General features: G+C 34.3%; 1 protein-coding gene across 3 annotated transcripts in view; it reads left to right on the top strand.

The window, feature by feature from the left end:
- The window catches only part of CACNA2D1 (calcium voltage-gated channel auxiliary subunit alpha2delta 1), a 375,032-nt gene that overhangs the window by 263,364 nt on the left and 90,786 nt on the right, over positions 1-20,882 (top strand). For all 3 annotated transcript variants that reach the window (XM_064702957.1, XM_064702956.1, XM_064702958.1), the window contains exons 8-10: positions 9,907-9,976; positions 10,833-10,883; positions 11,966-12,065. In XM_064702957.1, the coding sequence (XP_064559027.1) occupies positions 9,907-9,976; positions 10,833-10,883; positions 11,966-12,065 (221 nt within the window). The remainder of the gene's footprint in view (positions 1-9,906; positions 9,977-10,832; positions 10,884-11,965; positions 12,066-20,882) is intronic.

Here is a 20,882-nt window from a genome sequence, read left to right as displayed (position 1 = left end):
CTACAATCAAAAGGAAATTCTGGAATAAGGATACCTTGTTCCCAGTGGAGGAGGGTTGAGTTAGGGAATGTTTAAACAACTGGACTCAAAGGAATACCAAGTAAGTTTTCCAGAGACACTAAACTGGGAGGAGCTGTTGACTCCCTCAAGTGTAGAAAGGCCAGTTTAATATAGAATAAAAAATTGCACAAAATTTGGGTATTTTATGATTTTTTTAAATTACATTTAATGATTCTTAATTACAGTTAAAATATATCAAATTGCTATAACAAAGGAACAGACTCAAAAAATTGTCAATTCATTGAATTTATTATAAAAATATCTGATTAATTTAATAATTTTAGGTAACTTAAATTTATTAATATTATTTAATAATACTAGAAATTTCCAGCCTTTTTTCCTGCAAGCAGACAGTTTTCCATCATTAATGTATAACTCAAGAGTCAGGGCCAGTTTTCAAAAGTGTTGTGGAAGGAAGCTGAAATGTATTTTGTGGGACTCTTTTACGCAAACACTACTGAAATGCAGTTTTATGAAAACAGTAAACAAAACCAGAGGAGTTTCTTAGGCAAAACTGTGAGTCACTAAGTTGGATTCCTGCAATAGGGCAAGAGAGCCCAAATTATTTTAAATGTTCACTTGCTTTCTCCTTAGTATCACTAGATGTACATCTACCTGCCTAATTTTTTGACTTTATAAGTCTAATTCCAGAACCCTGTATTAGCTTTTAAGATGTCATTTTAAGATGATTCTTGACTAATTCTAGTCCATACAGAGGGTTTCAGTAGTTTTTGTTTCAAAATAAAAGCAGTAATCGGGCAGTGATTTATTAAGATCATTGACAATTAATTAGCAATTAATTCCAATCCAATTAAAACCTTTTCTTTTTTTTAATAAATATTGAATCTGTTGACTGTGGGCTTGCACATGTAGGGTTTTGTTTGTGCTGTGTGGACAGCATGGTATTTTAATATAGATCATGTTTCAGATTTAATTTATAATTAACCACAGAGCACTGGTCCAATCTGTTGCTGAAAAATAAATTAATTTCATTAAAGTAGTTTAATATGATATGACAGATATTAAGTAAGTTACATTTTGTGAGGCATCTATCCAGGTAATTTGAATGCTAGATTTTAGAAAGCAGCTATCTAAAAGGACAATTTAATAAAATTTTTTTGGTGGACTACTTGGAAGTGTAGGTATAAGGTAACCAGTTCCTCTTTTAATCATGAAATTTTTTTTTAATTATAGGCATAATTAGGATTATAATTGTTAATCAATGTTTCATTAAAATACTGCAGTGGGAGGCATACTATTTACACTGCAGCAAATACTAATTAAACAGACTTGAAAAACAACTTTGTATTTATGTGCCTTTTACCAGATATCTCTCCCTTTGTTCATTTTGTTGGGTCTTTTTGGGGTATTTTTGTTTTGGATTTTTTTTGGTTTGCAGAGAGCAGACATTTATTTGTGGTTAAATATGATACAGCAGGCTTTCTAGCTACAGTAATAAATCTACTTAAGAAAAATTGGTTGCATAGGATTACTCAAATGAAAACACATTCCTGATTTAGATGAATGTTTAGCAAAAGCTGTTTGATCAGCAACACTGACTCAGCTCTCTCGGGCAAGTACACTAAATAATAATTTTCCCAAGGGTTATTTTAGAAAGGGTAATACTGATAGGGAGACTGATAGTGCTGATAGCTTCAGATTTCAGCTAGTGGGTTACAAATATCCATAGCAGTGGCATGATGATGCATGAGTAGATTCAGCATCTTTTATATGGAAATGCTGAACCTAGGCACATTGGGACAGTATTTGGTCTGTGGCAGTGACCAAAGGTCTGAAGGTGAGGATGTGCCCCACTTGGTCAAGATCCGAAAAGTTGAGTCAATTCATAACAAAAATAAATTGGAAATTTAGCAAGGGCCTATGGGAAGTTCAGCTGAAAGCTTGTGTTCACGATATGGCATTTCTGGCAAAAGGTATGTCTTCCAGTCTCCCAAGCTTCTGCATGGATCTGTGACTTCTCTCCACAAAAAGACTTTGTGGAGGCTTTTTGTTGGGAGTCTTTCACAGAGGAGAAAGCAGAGTCCAACCTGCAGCTCCACACCCTTCTCTTACCACATCACCTAGACACGCATACTTGTCCTCTTCATTTGATCTTACCTGTATGACCTGTATTAGAGAAAAATTCTTACTTTAAATATATCTGATCATGCCCTAATCATGTATATATGTGATTTGTAAGTTCATCAGCTCCCTCAGCGTAAAGATGTATCTGTGTTATTTAACAGGGTAAATCAGAGTTTTATTGGAATTCTTCAGACAGCCCCATGGTGTGACTGAAGGGACAACGTGTGACGGCAGCTTTTCCCAATGGACAGCACTCAATGCTGTTTTCTTTCCTAAATACTGCAAAGTTCTTCAGTTTTGTTCCAGGAGACTTTTTGTTCTCAGAGACACCTGGATTATTTTGTGCTAAGCTGCCTGTCAAATATATGCTGCACGGCATATAAAACACAAGTTTTCATCTGCAAAACACTTCTGGTTAAAGAACTAATAAAAACATCCTTTTGTCCTCATTTTGCAGATAAAAGAAACAGGTATAGAGAGATAAAATGTCCTCTTCAGTGATCCTCTGAAGGTTAGCTATTCAAGCCAGGGGTATGCATAGCAGTAATGCTTTTAGTATTGAGTGTGTATTTATGTTAACTCATATTTAAATTCTCTTTAAATATCAGCAGGTCTGGTAATCTCCTCTGGATGTTTGTCATATCAGTACTGAAGAGTACAGTGAAAATAGCCATTTCATTCTTCCCTTTCTTTACTGTAGACTTCCCTTCTACTTAGTCTTCCTTTATTTATCTATGTAATAAGTATGTATAATATGATGGGAATTTTAATTAATTAGAAAAAATCTCTTTGCATTGCTCATGCTAGTATTTTAGTAGAGAATTCCTATGGAATTTGATCTTATGAGGTATTAAATGGAAAATAAACACATAAAGAAAGTAGCACTTCAGTGATGATTTTCCAGAAAAATAATCTTGTCCCTAAAGTCTTCAAAATTTGGGATTAAAAATATAGATAGAACAGATATATCAGAATAAAGATTATCTCTTATCCTTCATTTAAAAACAACCACTCAAAAAAAAAAAAAAACAACCCAAAAAATAAACCCTTAACCTGTTTCCAGATGTTAGTGAATCGAGTTTCACTTAGCTATTAGAGCATTCTCTGCTTAGACAAATTAATAATAGAAGAGCTTTAAAAATCAATTTCTAATAAAATAAAATGGTATCTCTCAAAATGAAGAACTTGCTGTGCACAGCTGCTCTTGTGTTAGCAATTAATGGCAAGCAATAGTGTTGTGGCCATGATATTGAACTCTCCAGAGAAAGTAATTACTGAAGCAGGTACTGAGAGACTGGAAAGCCTAAAAAATCCATATAAAATGAATCAAAAGCCTTGCAAAACTGAGAATGTCACTTTTATTTTGCAAAAGGTTTTATATTTTATAGCTGTTATTTCCTGTTAACAGCTCAACATTTAAAGGAGCCTTTAAAGTAGGCAAACAAAGTAAAACCACAAACACTTTCCTGGTAATGCAGCTTATAAATTATCAATTAGTGCAATTAGTGTGTGTGAGGCAGATACTTCTACTTTTTCATAGAAATAAGCCTCTTTGAGTGTTGTTTGCTTTTTTTTTTTCCTTTTTTTCCTTTGAAATCTGGGAGGGAGGAACAGGAACTGACATGATTTGCATCTAACCATACTCGTAGAATTTTTGGTGGAAAATGCCTTTAAGATCATCAAGTGTAGCCATCAGCCCAGCACCACCACCACCTTTACCACTAAATCATGTCCTCAAATGCCACATCCACACATTTTTTTTAACTTTCAGGAATGGTGACTGCCACTTCCCTGCACTGCATGTATCAAAGCTTCACAACCCTTTCTGGCAAGAAATGTTTACCAATATCCCATCTAAATCTCCTCTGGCACAACTTGAGGCTGTTTCCTCTCATCCTGGTCCCTTGTTACTTGAGATTGACACCCACTTCACTACAACCTCATTTCATGATATGAAAAATCTTACAGTGAGTTCAGTTATGGCCCATTTTTCAGGACTGATGTGCTGAATTTTGCAGTTACACAGGCAGATCCACCAAGTTACAGGATAACCTGCTATTCCTAGTGAGTTAATGCAATTACATACTGCAGCTCACCATGCCTTCATGCTGAAGTTCAGGCTGTCTTTCTGTCTTTAGGATACAGATTTAAATATCTAGAATGTGCTTTTATAGGAGAAAAATATAAAACCACTATACAGCCAAAAAACCAGCTTCTTCTTCTTCTTCTCAAGCTCTGATACTCCAGCCCTCTTTGGGGAGATGATTAGTAGTCCAGGTGAAATTAATGCAAGCAACACATTTAGGATGAAATTCAGTTTATAAATGCAGAAAGAGAAATGTTTGCCTCTGAAATAAGATAACCGAAAGAGGTTCATTTGAAGTGGCAAACTGCAGCAGATATTGCACATTTTAATCACTCTTGTGTGTTTTGGTTCATGGGGACCAAAAATCAATATATTTGTTTGTGTATGGACTATTCCCATATCAAATCTTTGCTTAACTGATTTGTGATAAAACTGAGTGCAATATTGCCCATAACATAATCAACCATGATCACCTGGGTAATACGTTCTAAAAAACTTCAAGATTATAATCCTCTCTTTTCTGTATTGTGATGATGCTGTGAAAGTTACAGAAGATATTGCACAGACCTGTATAACTTAGATAAGGTTTTGGCAATTTCAGTCACTAAGAAAAGAAAATCACAAGGGAATGGCTGCATTCAGTCCTGACTGAGCATCTGGTGTGGTAGCACAGAGCTGGTCAGTAACGATCTCTCTCCTGGGAGGATGCTACTAACCAGAATTAATCCAAGGCATCATAATGATATAGATATCCTGAATACAAATTATAGCAGTTGAAAACACTTTATGATTATTAATGTTAGGGGTCTTTAAAATTATGACTCTTTCTTATTTTTGGCTACCATGTCTCACCTTTTACTGAAAAACAGCTAAGTAATTCTACAAAAGTGGTGCTGATACACTGAAATTCAAATGACTTCTTTCTGAGTAGAAAATTGAGGAGTATCAGATTTCTCAAATAGTCTGGGCTATCACATATTTGAAATCAGATTTTTTCACATAAGTTCACTAAAAGAATTATGAAATATCAGCAAAGTATATGCTGTATCTTATACCTTTGCTCTATCTGAGGAAGACTTTGCTGAATCTGGCTCAGGGAATTGAATAATCCATGGTTTTGGTTTTCTTGAATATCCACGTGAATGTTAATTCGAGAGATTGCAAGATAAAATGTGGAGCCTGAGTCAAAATAAAATGATGCAGTCTGGAATTTGATAATTGGTGTTTGTTACCTATCTTAATATCATCTTTTAGCCTCTTTTCTCAAATGTGTTAATAATGTAAAGGGATGTAAAGCTGTTAATAATTCATCTCTGCCTCTTTGTTCTTGCACATGCATACCTAACCAGCAGAACAGGGCAGAACTTTCAGGAGATTTTCTCTCTTGACACTCACCTATGCCTCTGGAATTACCTCATGAATTCAGAATGGGAGGCTGTAACCAAGTCTTCCTTTCCTAACAAATATTTTCATTTAGGCTCTACCCTGTGACAGTCTCTATAGTGCATTAGTTGGTTCTGTTTGTAACCAACAAACCTGAGGATTTGTACTCTAAATGTGCAGAAATAACAGAAAAACATGGCTTGCCCTTGCTTGAATTTTATCCAGCCCTTGTATCTCAATAATGCAAACAGAAGTAGGAGGGATATCAAGCCTAATGAATAATTTATAAAGTATCAAATCTATCCGCATGCCAAACAGGAAAATCATCAAAAAGGAACATGAGTAAAGCCTGATGCATGCACCAGAGAACTGTGAAGAGTTGACATAGTTCAAAAATACTCATATGCAACAATGAACTGTGGTGGGGCTGATTTCTTGAAGATATTGGTAAACCAGGTTCCAAACAAACTTATAAAAATGTATTAAACAATAAGTTATATAAAAAACCTGTGAATTTCAAAATCCTTGATCAATTTAAGTTTTTGAGGGGGAATTGGAATAATATTTTTCGTGGTTTTCATTTTGCTTTTGTTTTAGACCACATAACAGCTTTTTTCAGTAAGATATAAGCCAGTTTCCCCAAATGGCTTTATAGTGTTTTTTGTATATGGACCAAAAAAACAGAATATCTCTTTCATTGGTCTCCATCCCTTCTAATAATTTCCTGTATAATTAATAATGCATACTTACGTATTTTTGCATAGAAAGTATTTATCATCTTTTAAGAAGGTTATCTTAAAAAACATTAAATCAGGATAAGTTAAAATTGATCACTGAAGATCAAACATTGTAAGGGACTTTCAGTTTCCTATTAAAAACAATTTCAACAATATCCATAGTTACTAAAACCAGTGAATACATTTCAGGCCATTCAAAGCCATCTGAAATTAAAAGTGTTATTCTAGATAGAGACTATGAGGAATTGGTAATTTAGTCATGTTAATTCTTGAGGTTGGAGAGGGAATTCAGCACTTCTTTGCTGTGAATGATATTTCAGATACTAAGGGCTGACTCCTTATTTATGTTGTGCAGAGCCAGAGCCTTGCAGAGACTTTCTACTAGATTATGTAAATTGTTGTAGAAACCATCAGAAAGATCAATAGAACAAATTTTCTCATTATACATTGTATATCTTAATTAGTGTATGACCCAGCAGCCATTAATATCCTGTGATAAATCATGCAGTCATTGAAACTTAAGCATATAGAAGCTTGTGGCATTTTTTCTGGAAAGAAAATCATATATTTATTAGGAAAATAAAACTTATTGACCCATGGCACAGGAAATAGTGGTTTAACGGCATGATAATAAATAATGCTTTTAAAGACCTTCTCCATATCTCCCTGAAGCTGCTGACAGTCATTCCAGGACTGGGTGCACTGCCAGAGCTATGCTAATGAGCAAAAAGTAGAATTTAGTTGTTGTGTTCACCTCTGTGCCTATCTACCCAAAACAAAAGCTGTATTACCAGTCACAATCTCATTCATATTCTCCAGAAGGAGCAGATAGGCTGTAAGTAGTGTGCTGAATGGCTTCTGCTCAGTTTATTTTGTGTGTAATTATACTGTTATTAGAGTTTATAGCCTAGTTCTCATGAATGGCTTCCTTTCTATTGTTCTTTTTAAGCTGCTAATATAGATGTATTCAAAAAGAGACAGTCTGGGCCTCGGTGCAATCCTGGTTATTCCTGAAAAGTTATGGTAGAACTGAGTCCAGGTTTAGCAGCTCAAGGTTTTACCAAAGGAATTCTGCTGTAGATCAGTTTGGAAAAAATTGTCTTCATATCCTTCATTTTACTGTCTCAACCAGAAGTTTTGGGCATCCTCACCATATTTAAAAAACAAAACCAAAAAAAGGAATTTTAAAATATGTTGAGATTTTTACTCCAGTTAAAAACCTCTCAAGTGTTGTTATACAATCATTTGGTGCTTTTAGAAATACTTGGGAAAGTTTCAGGCATTTCAAATTTTGCTATTTGGTGTTCAAGTCAGTATAAATTCTGCTTCTTCATGTTTCTGAAAGGTTTGCCACATGCTGTTTGGTCTAAAGGTTCTGAAGGGCTTTATTGAGAAAACTGGTGTTAGCCTTAAGAATGTGATGTGCTTACCTATGAGGTGGTGTTACATTAACATGTATTTGTAGCTCTCAGATTTTGCAGAAAAAAATTATCTGAGTTATTTCTCATGGTCTTCTGCTGCACAGCTAAAATGAAATCTTAACCCATATTTCTGTGAATGTTAGTTTAGACTTAGAAAAATTACCCTGTAGTTAAGATGTGAAGATTGTGATATCAGATGAATTCTAGCTAAATGTTCCTATGATGGTTTTCAGAAGATAATTCATGTTAGCTAAAGGGCCATTCTGTCATTCTGCCTGTAGAACATTTGTTCAGTTTTAAATGACTACCTCTGTCAGCATTTGCTGTCACAGTAGTATATGAAGATGATGTTAGAAATTCCCTTCTTCAGCTTCTGCCTTCAGAATCTCTTTGAACCACCATCCTTTTGCTTTACAGAATGCACTTAAGGAGTTGAACTTATCTTTGGTGTGAAATAAAATAACATTACCAGTTTAAATTGAATTTTCTCTGTTGTTTTGAAATAAATCCAGATAAATTGAGATAATTCTCTGTTTATGAAGGCTGTCCAAGATATGTGTCAATCAAGAGGGATATATTTGGTAGGGCACAGCCTTTTTACTGAATGTCACTGAAATGACTGGAAGTTTTGGCAAAGATATGGCAGCCTTGGTCAGTATCTTGATTTCTTTTTGCTATTTTACGTAAACCACTCATAAAACAAACTGAAATGAAAACATTCTATGAAGATTTTGCAAGTCTTAAGGAACGTATCTGAAAGATGGATTTTCAGATGGAATTTCTATGGAAAGGATAGCCTGGACAGAGACAAAAAGAATCCATCATTGAACATGTGCTAACCTTGTAGGCTCATAAAATACTGGTGAATTTAACATGTGCACGTCTAACTAATGATACTTAAGTTGGAATTTTAACATATATCCATCTCAAAAAAATTAAATTCTCTCCTTTCTGAACATTTCAAATACTTTTATCCTGTCAGGTCCCAAAGGACCTGTCAGGTGGTCTAGTCTGAAATCATAGACAATACTGGTGTACATTTTGAGGTTCTTCTGGTGTGCAACAATGCACAGTGCTCTCTGTGGCTGGTAAATGTGTACTGCTAAATGTGGGTTACAGTCAGCTTAAAGGTTCCAGTAAGTGATAGGCCAGATCATGGTTTGGTCTCTTAGGAAATGATTCATTTTGTAAAATCAAAAATAGGCAGCTGCTCAAAGCTGATGGCTTCTTTTATATTTATGGGTGAAGATATAAATCTCCCATTTTGTCTAAGGTATATTATTTTTCAGGAAGAATCTTGGAGCTGCCTATATCTTTCTTTATTTCCTAGACAGAAAAATGATTGATGTCAGGAAATAGCACCCCCAAGGCTTTTGGCATACAGTGAGAGAACAAATTGTGGAACATTATCTCATTCCCTGTAGCTTTTCACATTTTTATTTGTGTTCATTAAGCTGTCACATGGTTTTGAAAGGGTCATTTTACTTTCCAGTAAGGAAATAATTTCCACCTTTGATGAAAATTATGGTAAAGCCTAGATTAAGAACTTGAAAAAGGTTATCATTTTTAGCATTTTCTTTACAGAGACATAAATATTTACATCTCTTTTTTTTTTTTTTTTTTTCAGAGAATAGGCTATTTTCATGTTCCTTTTCTAATACGCATTTTTAGGTAAAACTCTTGAGTCAGTGAACAATTATTTAGGCTCATAACTGAGATACCATTATTATATACAGCAATAATTAATTATTTTTAATTAAATAAGTTGTTAAAAAAAGTTGTTTCATTATCTGAAGTGTTTTGGTTGAGTTTTTGGTTCCATTGAAATCAGTGGTCAATTATAGTACCTGTTCCTTCAACACTCTTGGCCATACACATACAGATACATATACATTTATACATTTACATACACACATACATAGTTTTATTGCATTGTATTTTGTGGTTATATGTATAAGGATGTCTAGGTATTTCAACAACATATTACACAAATACAGACTATTTTTTATCTATATGAAATGTTGATATCTATATAGTGCAAAGTCTGTGATACTGATTCATGACATTGTTGTAATTAAAATACTTGAGATAAAGTTTTATATTATTCCATACATTTTTTATTTTTTCTTTTTAGCTTCCCCATGGGTAGATAAAAGTCGAACTCCTAACAAAATAGATCTGTATGATGTACGCAGAAGACCATGGTAAGCTTTCTTTTTAAAGGTTCAGTAGATATATATATTTACATCGCTTACTTTCTAGATATTACTGTAAAAATATTTTTTCTGTATGTCTGTAATGGTACTCATTTTAGATATTGTTATTTTCTTTTTTAAACTTGTTAGTTTTTCTAAATAAAAAAAAATTTCAAATTATACTCCTTGTTATGCAAAATCTACTTTAGTTGCTGTACAATTGGATTACATAGACTTTTCATAGGAGGCTAACTGCCAAATAGGTGTAAGACAGTTAAAAACTGATTTTGTGTCAAAATCATTTATAATCCTGAATATTAGACTGAACCATTCTTCTAGATTTTTGCAAATATTTAAAAATATGCCTCAGTGGTTTAAACCAGCAATAAAATCACTAGATGTGTAAAAGATGGGAGCCAGGTGGAATTACTTCTCATGTTTTTTTAATACAAGCCTCTCAAGACATAAAGCACATTGATACTTGGATCTAGTAGGACGTATTTTCTTTCTAAAGGACTAAGTATTTCTGCCTAAGCTGGACTGAATAATAATTCATCAGTCATCAAGATCTGTAGCTATGAAACAGCATTCCTGTTCTTCAGTTGCATGAAAACAGTGAATTTTGATTAGTGCATCTATGTCCAGCCTACCCCAATGTGGTTTAGACTTAGATTTACCTTGGAGACACAGCAAGAGAGGAAATAACACACACAGATTAAAAAACCACACATGGGTTTTGTACTAGCTACAACAGGAGGATTTCATTGGCTCAGCTGCTTTGTGTTTAGAGATCCCAGTGTCTTGTGTCACACACAAAAAGATGTTTATGCAATTTTGCGTAAAACATATCATTTATTTATTTCAGGTATATCCAAGGAGCAGCATCTCCCAAGGACATGCTTATTTTAGTGGATGCGTGAGTGTTTAATGTCTGAATATTGACATTAGTGGGGTAAAAGATCTTTGCTACATTGAACAAATCTCTGTATGCTGAAAAACAGAGAGGCAATTCAGGGGTCTTGTATGCAAGCGTCAAAAAACTTGGTATGAGCAAAATAAATACATAACAGAAGTTTCAAAAAAAACTTCAAAAACCCAAACTAAACATGAAAGCTATTTAAACTGGAGGCAAGGAAATTTTTATTTATATCACTTCAATTTTTTTTTGTTTTCAACTTATTAATTACTGCAGCAATCAAGTGAACATTTCTCCTGTGTGTGCCAAGTTTTGTTGTGAAGCACAAACCTAAAAACATATGACTAGAAGTATTGCAATAGATGTGACAATGATTGAATGCACCTGACAGATAAGAATTATGTGGACTTTGTGTGTTTTGCAATACAGATTTAAAAAAATGCCAAGTTCAGTTACTACAAAAAAATTGCTAGAAAGCAAGCAAAGAAATGAATAAAAACTTGCTGTCTGCCTCAGCAAGGCTTCTGTGGTGTAGGCAAAGTTGAGGGACTGAAGAGAGCATTGAACCTGATGTGTCAGATTGCTTTATGCTGAAAAGCTTCTCAGGCACAGAATTTGCATTTAATGCTTTCACACGTGGTGAAGTGCTTTCATATCAGCAGTGAGTTTTATCAACATTTGTTATTTCTTCACTTCAGCTTAGGTTTTGCCTTGAATCAAAGAAGCTGTCATTGGCATCTCTGGAAATCCAGAGCTGTAAATCTGAGTGTAGGAGTATAAAATGTTTAGATAATGCATTGGTTGAAGGTGTTAAACTCAGATCTCTTGAAAAGGAGGTGAGTAAAGGATGTAGCATTATGATGTCATCTGAGGCACAGGACTGGGACTTTGTATGCCAATTTTGGACTTCAGTAATTATGAAAAGTTTAATAACACTAATGATGAGTTGAACAATTCAGGAATAAATTTTATTTATTTATTGTAAAATTTAAAATTTTAGTGTTTAGGTGGGTGCTCTGTATTTTCTTTTTATGTTACATAATAGTTGATGAATTCAACTTTTCTATTGTGAATTTTTTTAGGAGTGGGAGTGTCAGTGGGTTGACATTGAAGCTGATCCGCACGTCCGTCATTGAGATGCTGGAGACCTTGTCTGATGATGACTTTGTGAATGTAGTTTCAGTGAGTATCTGTTCTTTCCACAAAATTTGCATTGTCAACAAAGCCAAAAGCAAACTATTTTTAATACCAGATGAGAGATACTTGAATGTTAAGCTGCAAAGAGACTTAAAGTATATTGTATTTGCTTTCTTATATAAAAAAAATGAATGTCCTAGATATGATATTACATATACATTTGAGTGAAGGGCAAAAGTAATTTCAATAAACTCCTGCAGAGTCCTGCAGAGAAATTCTCCTTTCCAATATTATTCTACTGTCTGTCTAAAACCTCTCCCATTAGATTGGTGTATGCAAATTCTCTTGAAATAATTGCTGGTTCCCAGATTTTCTACACAGAAGATATTTGTATTGCTTATGTTGTTTGATGCATGACAGTAGATGTGGAGCCATTTATCTGATTTACCCAATAAAATTTTCTGAAAAGTTTTATAGTTCTTTACCACTTGATGGGTGGCAAATTTTTTTTTCTCATCATAAATAATAAAATAGAGGGAAGAATCTATGAAGAAAGGATGGGAAATTTTCCATTTTCAGGAGAATACCTTGGATGTCATGTTCTAGCCTTGGGAAAAGCTTTTTAATTTTTTTTTTAAATTAAGTTATTCAACTGTAGAGTTTTGATTCTATGGATTTAAGATGAGAACACTGGCATATTTTTAATAACAAGAGACAGCCTCAATGATGAGTAACTAGAATGATTTTGGAGATAATTTTCAGCTTGCAGATTCATGTTGTAGCCAGCCTGAAGGAGAAAGACTTGAAATCTAACTGAAAGAAATATTTTTAAAACTACTTGTTGCTTCATTGCTTTCTGACAGTCTAGCTAAATCTTTCTGCAAGGAACAGATAAGTGTTTATTCTCAATGTTATTTCGTTTGTTAAAGTTTTTAATAGTGGATAAGACCATTTTCCTTGGTCTAAGTTGCAGTAACTAAAAAAAAAACCAAAAAAACAAACTGGATTTTTTAAAAATTATGGTTATTAAAGGAAATAAGCTTCTCTGTAATGGTATTGGGGAGTTGAAATCTTCTTAGTTTCACAAATAAAAAATAAAAAAAAAAGAAAAGCTTGTAATCTAAACTGATGGAAATTGATTACTATGTTCAGTGGAGTTGTGCCAGCTTTCCCTGCTGGAAAATCTGGACCTCTACTACCTCTTGTTTTACACATATTTCCAAACACTTTTGTTACATTTTCTCCATGACCAGAAAGAGTCATCTTAATGCTAAGCCTCCCTTAGGCTGTGAGTATTTTGTTAGCTACGGGTCACTATTATTCTAATGAGGCCTCAAGGTTGGGATTTGTGTCAGAAAAGGACCAGAAACCCCCAGTATTTTGTACAGTATACTTCCCCAGGGGTTTGTTTCTTACAATATATAAGGGCCATTTTTTCCCTTTGAATGAACTTTAGAGGTTCACATCATAAATTCGATTGCAGAACCAAAAAGGGCATTTTGGTCATGTTGTTTTCATCATTAGTGGAGGGCAGCAATCATAGAAATGTGCATAATAGAACATGGCATCTCTAAATCTTTCATAAACTGCAATTTGGTGTTGTTCCCTTATAAATTAAAATCTTCCTTATTAAAACTTTTAAGTATTATAATTACTTTGATATAACCTATATTTTTATGCATTCAGATGTTTTAGGAATGGAATTGTGGTGAAGGATTTATAACATATATGCATTTTATTTCTCTAATAGACAGGAAATAAGCTATAGATAGGAAACAAATGGTTGTACTGCTATAAGGCATTCTATACGTGAGAGAAGTGAACACAAGTTTGGTCTTTGAAGATTGTTTTTTTAAAGATTTCTTTTGTTTTTAAAGATTTGGCAGAATCAGTTTAACAGTTGTACTAGATATTTTTTAAAGTCTTTTTCAACATAAACAATTCTACGATTCTATCATCTTGATTGACAAAATATTCCATAATGGAGAAGGACTATCTAAAGTCCAACTCCAGTGCTTTCTTAGCAAACCCAAAAGGCAAAAAAACCTACTTAAACATTTTGTTCTTGGTGAAATAAATGCAGATTTATTCAATATTTTTTGAAAATTTATTCAATATATTGCATGTTTTTGCTTAACAACATTTTCTCCTGAAGCATCTCAGTATTAGACATGATAGGCTAATCAAAAAGTCAAAAAAGCTAGGTGAAAATGTTAAGTTAATACAGCATTAGCATATGGTTACATGAACACTAACACTATTTAGAAGTTATCCACAATTTTTCTTTCCCTCATGGATCTTTTGGCTTAAAATGTGACATTTTTTTATGGCTTGTTAGCTTTAATAACCATGGAGTCTTTGGTCTGGGGTTTTGAGTTAACTAGAGAGCTGTTTCAGTGCTAACCTCTGCCAAGATGTTGTCCCACAAAGCCCATGTGCATGATGATTCATACCCACAACTGAAAGACATGGATTTAAGCTCATGTCAATCACTCCTTAAAAGTGACAGGATGATTTCATGAACTGTGCCTTGTATATGAGGAAATCCTAGAGAAAAAAAGCTTAAAAGTAGATGTGCTAAAAACATTAGTTCAGCTGAATAAATGTAGTTCCTGTGCGGTGTTGTGAGGTCCCCAGGATGAGGTGAGAGATGAGAATTTGACTCCAAGTTCTCAGAAGGCTGATTTATTATTATATTATTATATTATATTATATTATATTATATTATATTATATTATATTATATTATATTATATTATAAAACTATACTATAGAAAGAGAAAGGATACAGTCAGAAGGCTGAAACAAGAATGATAATAAAAACCTGTGACAAACTCAGAGAGTCTGACACAGCTGGCTGTGATTGCTCATTAAATTAAAACAATTCACATGCTGGGTAAACAATTCTCCAAATCACATTCCAAAGCAGAAAAACATAGAGAAGTTGAGGCTTCTCATCTTCCCAGGAGAAGAAATCCTGGTGAAGGGATTTTTCATAAAATATCACGGTGACATTCCTGCATTTATTTCCAGGGAAAGAAAGGTTGAATGAACTGTTGAATTGTAAAAAGATTGCCAGGGGTTAACATATCATGGTTTCCTTTGGGATTTGCATGTTCCTTATCTGAAGTGCTGTGCTTTGTTGCAGGGAGAAAACCTGCTGTTTGCAAGGGCTTAAATGTATGAGTGATACAGCTGTTTTCCCACTAATCCGGTTAGAGGCTTTGATAGCAGCGAGCAGTAGATGATGGGGGCAGCAATTCCATCCCAGCACGTCGTGATTTAGTGGTTTGGTTTCAGATGCTGACACAGAGAGTGTAATTTGTTTGTGATTGTGGGTAGCGTGCAGGAGAAATGGATTTCAAATCTGCAGAGGTGCAAGAAACCACACAAAGGAGAAGCCTCCCTAACTGCAACAGATGTGTTAAAGGTCAGGAGCTGCTGTACTTTTTAAATTCACTTAGCCTTTGTAAAAATCCAAACTAGTATTTACTGCTTAGGAACTGGAAATTAAATGTCAAGAGCATATGAGATAGAACAGAATCATATTCTGGGAAAATTGAAAGCTCATCTCCTACTCTTGTGCAGTTCTGCACATTGAGTAAACTCAGAGAAAAGGTGATTTCTACATGAGTTGATCTCATAAAATAAAGTGTGCATCCAGCCTATGAAATTATTGTTGGGGATAAAAAATAAAATCTGTGGATGATGCATCTCTTTTCCCACTGATTTTTAATAGAAGTTTTTCATGTAATTCCACAGCTCATTATTTGCAAAGCTGTTTACTTTTACTTTGTCTCTCTTACTCCTAAGCTTGTAAAATCTTTACACCTTGCTAATTAAAATATTTAAATATGCTAACAGAGGAAAAAGAAAGTTTTTTAAAAGTGTTTTCAATATGTCAAAGGGCTCCTTTCCCTTTCTATAACATGATCCATCCTGTATTCTGCAGCTCATATTGCACCTGTATTCTCTTAAATACAGGGAGATGTTCCTTCCTTCTGGGAACTACTTTCTTAAGTTTATTATAAAATATAAATAACATGCCGTGGGGGGAAAATAGAGCTTGAAGTTCTGTTGGAGGGAAGAGGATGATAGATTCTACAACCAGGGAGCCTGTCGTGATTATACAATCTTTGCTAGAAATCTTAGCTTTGTAGGAGTGCACTTCTATTTGGTTGGCAAAAACTTGGAGTTTTATATAAAAATAACTTAAACTTTGTTTCCTTTATTATTGCAATGTAACATTTTTAGTGGCCGTGAAATTAACTTGTGTATCCACGTGGTATAACGGGGTTTTTTTCCTGTGTTTTTGAATTTGAAACCAGAAAAGTTCAGTAGTGTTTAGTTTTTTCCAAACATCACTACTTGAGGGAGAAATTAAACATGATCGTGGTATGAGTGGAACTGAAGTATTTCTGTTGGTAGATCTAGAGGAAGTGAGAAAGACTCCTGTATGAAGGGTTCTGCCAATGTACTTTTGTTCTTTATTTCTCATTTTCCTTAATGGACAATACTAAGGAGAAAATATTAAGATGCCTGCCATCTTTTTCATTATTTGACAAATAAAAAACTAGATAGAGAATCAGGTTCTCTCTATAATAAATATGTCTGCATAAGAGCCTCTCTTAATGATTTAATCCTGAAGCGTTTCAGGTAATGAATCACAATAGCTGCAATTAAGTGTGCAAGATCCTCATCATCATAGCTCTGTGAGGCAGTAAACAAATACCTGTAATTAGTTATTTCTTTGTCAAGGGACATGGTTTGGTGTGTTTTCCTAGTCACTGAAAAGTGGTAGAAAGGCAAGTTTAGGTCTGAGTGTTGAGCTTCCTGATTCTCTTAACAGCAATCCATCTCACTGACCTTTCAGTTTCTCTTAAATTGAATGGTTCATTTTCAGGAAAAGGGGAGCAATGATAGCTGCAGATAAACACATCTTGGTAGCAATGTTCCTTAATGGAAAATCATTAGCATTCCTTAATGGTAGGTCATTATCTTGCATCTTTCATATTCAAGGGACAAGTGAATTAAAAAGTTTGGGTTCTTTTTTTATTTTTTTTCTACAGATATATTTAATAAGCACTGTAGGTGCAGGGGTAAAAAAAAGCTTAGAGAAGTTATGATCAAAATCTAATATTCAATTTCTACCTTGCTAATAATTACAGGTAGAGAAAGGCTATGTATCTATGGAAATAAATGTAGGGGAATTATATCTGGAGGACAAGTCTAGCAAATGCAATCAAGGTGAGTAGTCTGCAAATAAAATTGGAGAAAATTTGGAAATTATGGAAAGCAAGGGATTATTAAGAAGTTGAAAAGAGATTTATTTTTAGCAGCAGGAATTACAATAGTATAAACGGCGTCATGGAATATTTATCTGCTTGTAGAATTATGTTTCTTTTTACCTTCTCTCTAAAAAGAAAGTCAAGAGAGGAGTCAGTGAAGATCTGTTAGAAATTTTTCAGGGGAAAAGTTGAGAGGGCTGGAGTCGAGAGGAAGATTAGGGTAGGGGGAGTATTATCTTAGCTGACTTTTTTGAAATGAAATTGGCTTCAGTAGGACCCTGATCCTCAGGAAAGCAAATTACAGAGTTTTTTTGTCAGAAAAAGAAAGAGTGAGGGATCACTAGGACTTGAGCTTCTTGCAGTCTTCATCTGACATGATGAACTAGAAATGCTTGTACAGCTTCAGTGACGTCACTAGAGACAACTTTTTGTCTAAATAGTGTATGGATTGAAGGCTCATTTTCTCTCCTGGAAGGCAAATTAAAAATGTTTGAACTCAGATTTTTACTGTATGACTCCTTTGTTGTGGTTGAATACTGTTACATATGTGTGGAACATATCAGTAATTTAACATAAAAACGATTGGCTCAGATATTGCAAAACCTATTGTAGGTGTCTCCTCTGAGGACTGAAAGTGTTTTACAGGTGATTGCTTGGCACTAGAAAGCATCTTCTCACACACCTGAGTGCATCATCTGAGAGGCTGAGTTTTAGGCCTGCTCTCAAACTCACAGAATTTGAGCTTTTTTTGATTGTTCTAGGGTACAGAAATGAATAATCTAATGACAGATGTCATCACAGATGAGAAGTGCTGTTGCTGGGGAAACTGTTTTATCCATAGGTTCTCAAACCTTTCAGGTAAAAACACTTCAGAAAGCATGAGTTGAAGCCAAATAAATTTTAATGGCATATAACCAGTTAAAATGCCTTTAAAATTCCAAGGAAAGATTCTTGTTGTCTTCATATCAATATTTAATGCCTTTCTGGAAGATGCACTTTAAGCAAACATCTGCCACTAAATAAATTTGTTATGGTTTATTGCAGAAGTAGCCAAGGGAATTTTAATGACCAGAGGTAGGTGGGTAGTGAGACAGTAGGCAGGAGGTTAGATTGGAGTGTTTCATTGCCCCTTTTAGCCTGAAATCAAGAATATGTAAAGATTTTGTTGGTTGGTTTTTTTTCCTCTTTTTTTTGTCCTGCCAACTAGAATGTTTGTCCCAAGTAGTTGTTCATCATCCACTCTAGTTATTAATAGACTGGCAAGTACTTCATGACCCTTGTGTGGTACAAATATTCAAAATAAGAAATATTTCAAAGCTTTCATTTTTGCAAACAGGGAATACATACCAATTCCTTTTTTCTTTTCTCTGTCTACTTCACAGTTTTTCCATGTCTATCTAGCAAAAGACACATTCAGTAGTTAAGCCTTCTCTTATCCTTAGTGTAAGTAAAAATTTCCTGTTAGCTTCATTTTAACAAGCCCTACAATACTGTCTGTGCAATAAGACCAAATGGCAAATGCTTACATAAAGCAGACAAATACAGTCTAGCCTGTGGCAGAGAGGTGAAAATGAAGTGTTACTTTTCCATCCCAGTGATAATATTCCTTGTGGTACTTGCTTGTGCTTTTTCTGGAATATCTGGCTTAAAATAGTAATGTCAGTGTTTAAAAACACAATATAACATAACATAAAAGTCATGTCAATTCTTTTCTCTCTGAGAATTACAGCTCAGACCAGCACCATCTTCAGAAGCCAAGTTGCCACGTTCACCTCTGAACTGTGCACAAGCTACAAAGCCTTTGAAACACTGCAGCCAGACAGAGCCCACACAGAAGCTACTCATGTTTTTATTCAAAGACCATCTGGACATACCTGATATATTGCTACAGGATTTAGAAAGAAAAAATGAGTTTCAACAGTTTTTCTCTTAATTTCTCATTTAAACTGAGCTTTACATAGCTACAAATAAACTTGACAAACATTTAGAAGCTTTATTTTTCTTTTAGAATTACAAATTCATAACCAAGCCATCTGAACTCTGGAATTTATTTGTTTATCCATCTATTATTTTACCTCCTAGGGGAAAGCATATCATGCCAGATTCAACACCCCAAGAGAGCTGAGGCTGCTGCAGCTCTGTGCCATGTATCCTCCCAAATGTCTTCCCAACTGGCCCAATATGCATGGAGCACATGTATATACACAAACATACATAAATATATGTCTATACACACACACATATATCTATATATCATCTATATATCTATATATCTATATCTATATCTCACACACACACACACATAAATATATAAATATATTTATATATAAATATATAAATATAAATGTAAAATATAAGTAAATAAATAAATAAATATATATATATATATATGTGTGTCCCCACAGCAGGTAACACAAACAAATGTAAAGCATTCATGTGAGCGCACACATATGAATTTAACTGTTAGAGACCCTAGGACTGGCACCTCTGTTTTACACAACTTTTTAATCTCCAAACCAACTAAATACATATCCTTTACTCTGTTTAAGGGTTTTTCTCTTAAATATTCCATACTAAATCCTGTGCAAACCTGAAATGCACGTTACAGTATTTAGCTGTTACATACATTTAGTATGTAACTTTAGCTTGCTGTGGAAGGCAAATGTTCAAAATGGATATAAGAAAGTAAAAAAGACATGGAAAGATTTGGAAATTTAATGGTACAAATATAAAAACATGATCTGATTCATTTTGTATCTATCACAAAGCGTTAGTTCTAGGGAATAGTTTGCTTGAGTGCATGAAGAGCTAAAGGGAGTGGAAATTAGAAGCTCAAATTCTACATTAGGGTGTCAGGAGCAGGAATGTTGCTGGAAACTGTACATTTATTACTGTACCATATAGCTGACAGCTCCAGATGTCTAGAAAAGTCACCTCCATTCCTACTTTGAGGGATTGCTTTGGGCATCAATACACATTTTTATTGTCTCCTCTTATGGCTGTCAAATGTCAGGGAGTCAGACTTCTAACAACACATGGCATGGGGACCTGTGGTTTCCAGAATAAATCTGAGCTCTCTAGTACATTAGTAGTATTTAAAATGAGTAGTGTATAAAAAGTAGTATGTAAAAAGTAGTATTTAAAATGTGTAGTTTAGTGATATATAAAATCATTTGAAAACTCTACCTCATGGTTCCCCTTGCTAATAAATCATTGAATCCTTCCAGTTTCTTAATTTTCAGCAAATCACAAATCTTACTAAGGAGGCCCCTGCTTTGTCAGACATATCATTGATCTTGGGATGTTTTATGGCATGTCAGATGCTGGACCAAAAATGCATTTCTGAGTCAGCTTTCCAACTAGGAGACTATCATCAGGAAGCATTGTGACAATATCATTAAAAATTTGTTTGGGAGAATGGTTTCTTGAACAATAAACTCATTCCTTACCAGTTCAGAAGAGGCTGGGCTGGGCTGGCTGTAATGATTCTTCTGGAGAAAGATGACTCACCATGTTGGTAAAAAAAGGAAAAAATTCAGGCTGTCCTGAAATTTTGAGACAAGGTGGAGGCTATT

The sequence above is a fragment of the Zonotrichia leucophrys genome, chromosome 1A (assembly GCF_028769735.1).
Source record: "Zonotrichia leucophrys gambelii isolate GWCS_2022_RI chromosome 1A, RI_Zleu_2.0, whole genome shotgun sequence".
In the NCBI taxonomy this organism is placed as follows: domain Eukaryota; kingdom Metazoa; phylum Chordata; class Aves; order Passeriformes; family Passerellidae; genus Zonotrichia; species Zonotrichia leucophrys.
Note: the sequence above shows the minus strand (reverse complement) of the source record. Positions and strands in the feature narration are given on the sequence as shown.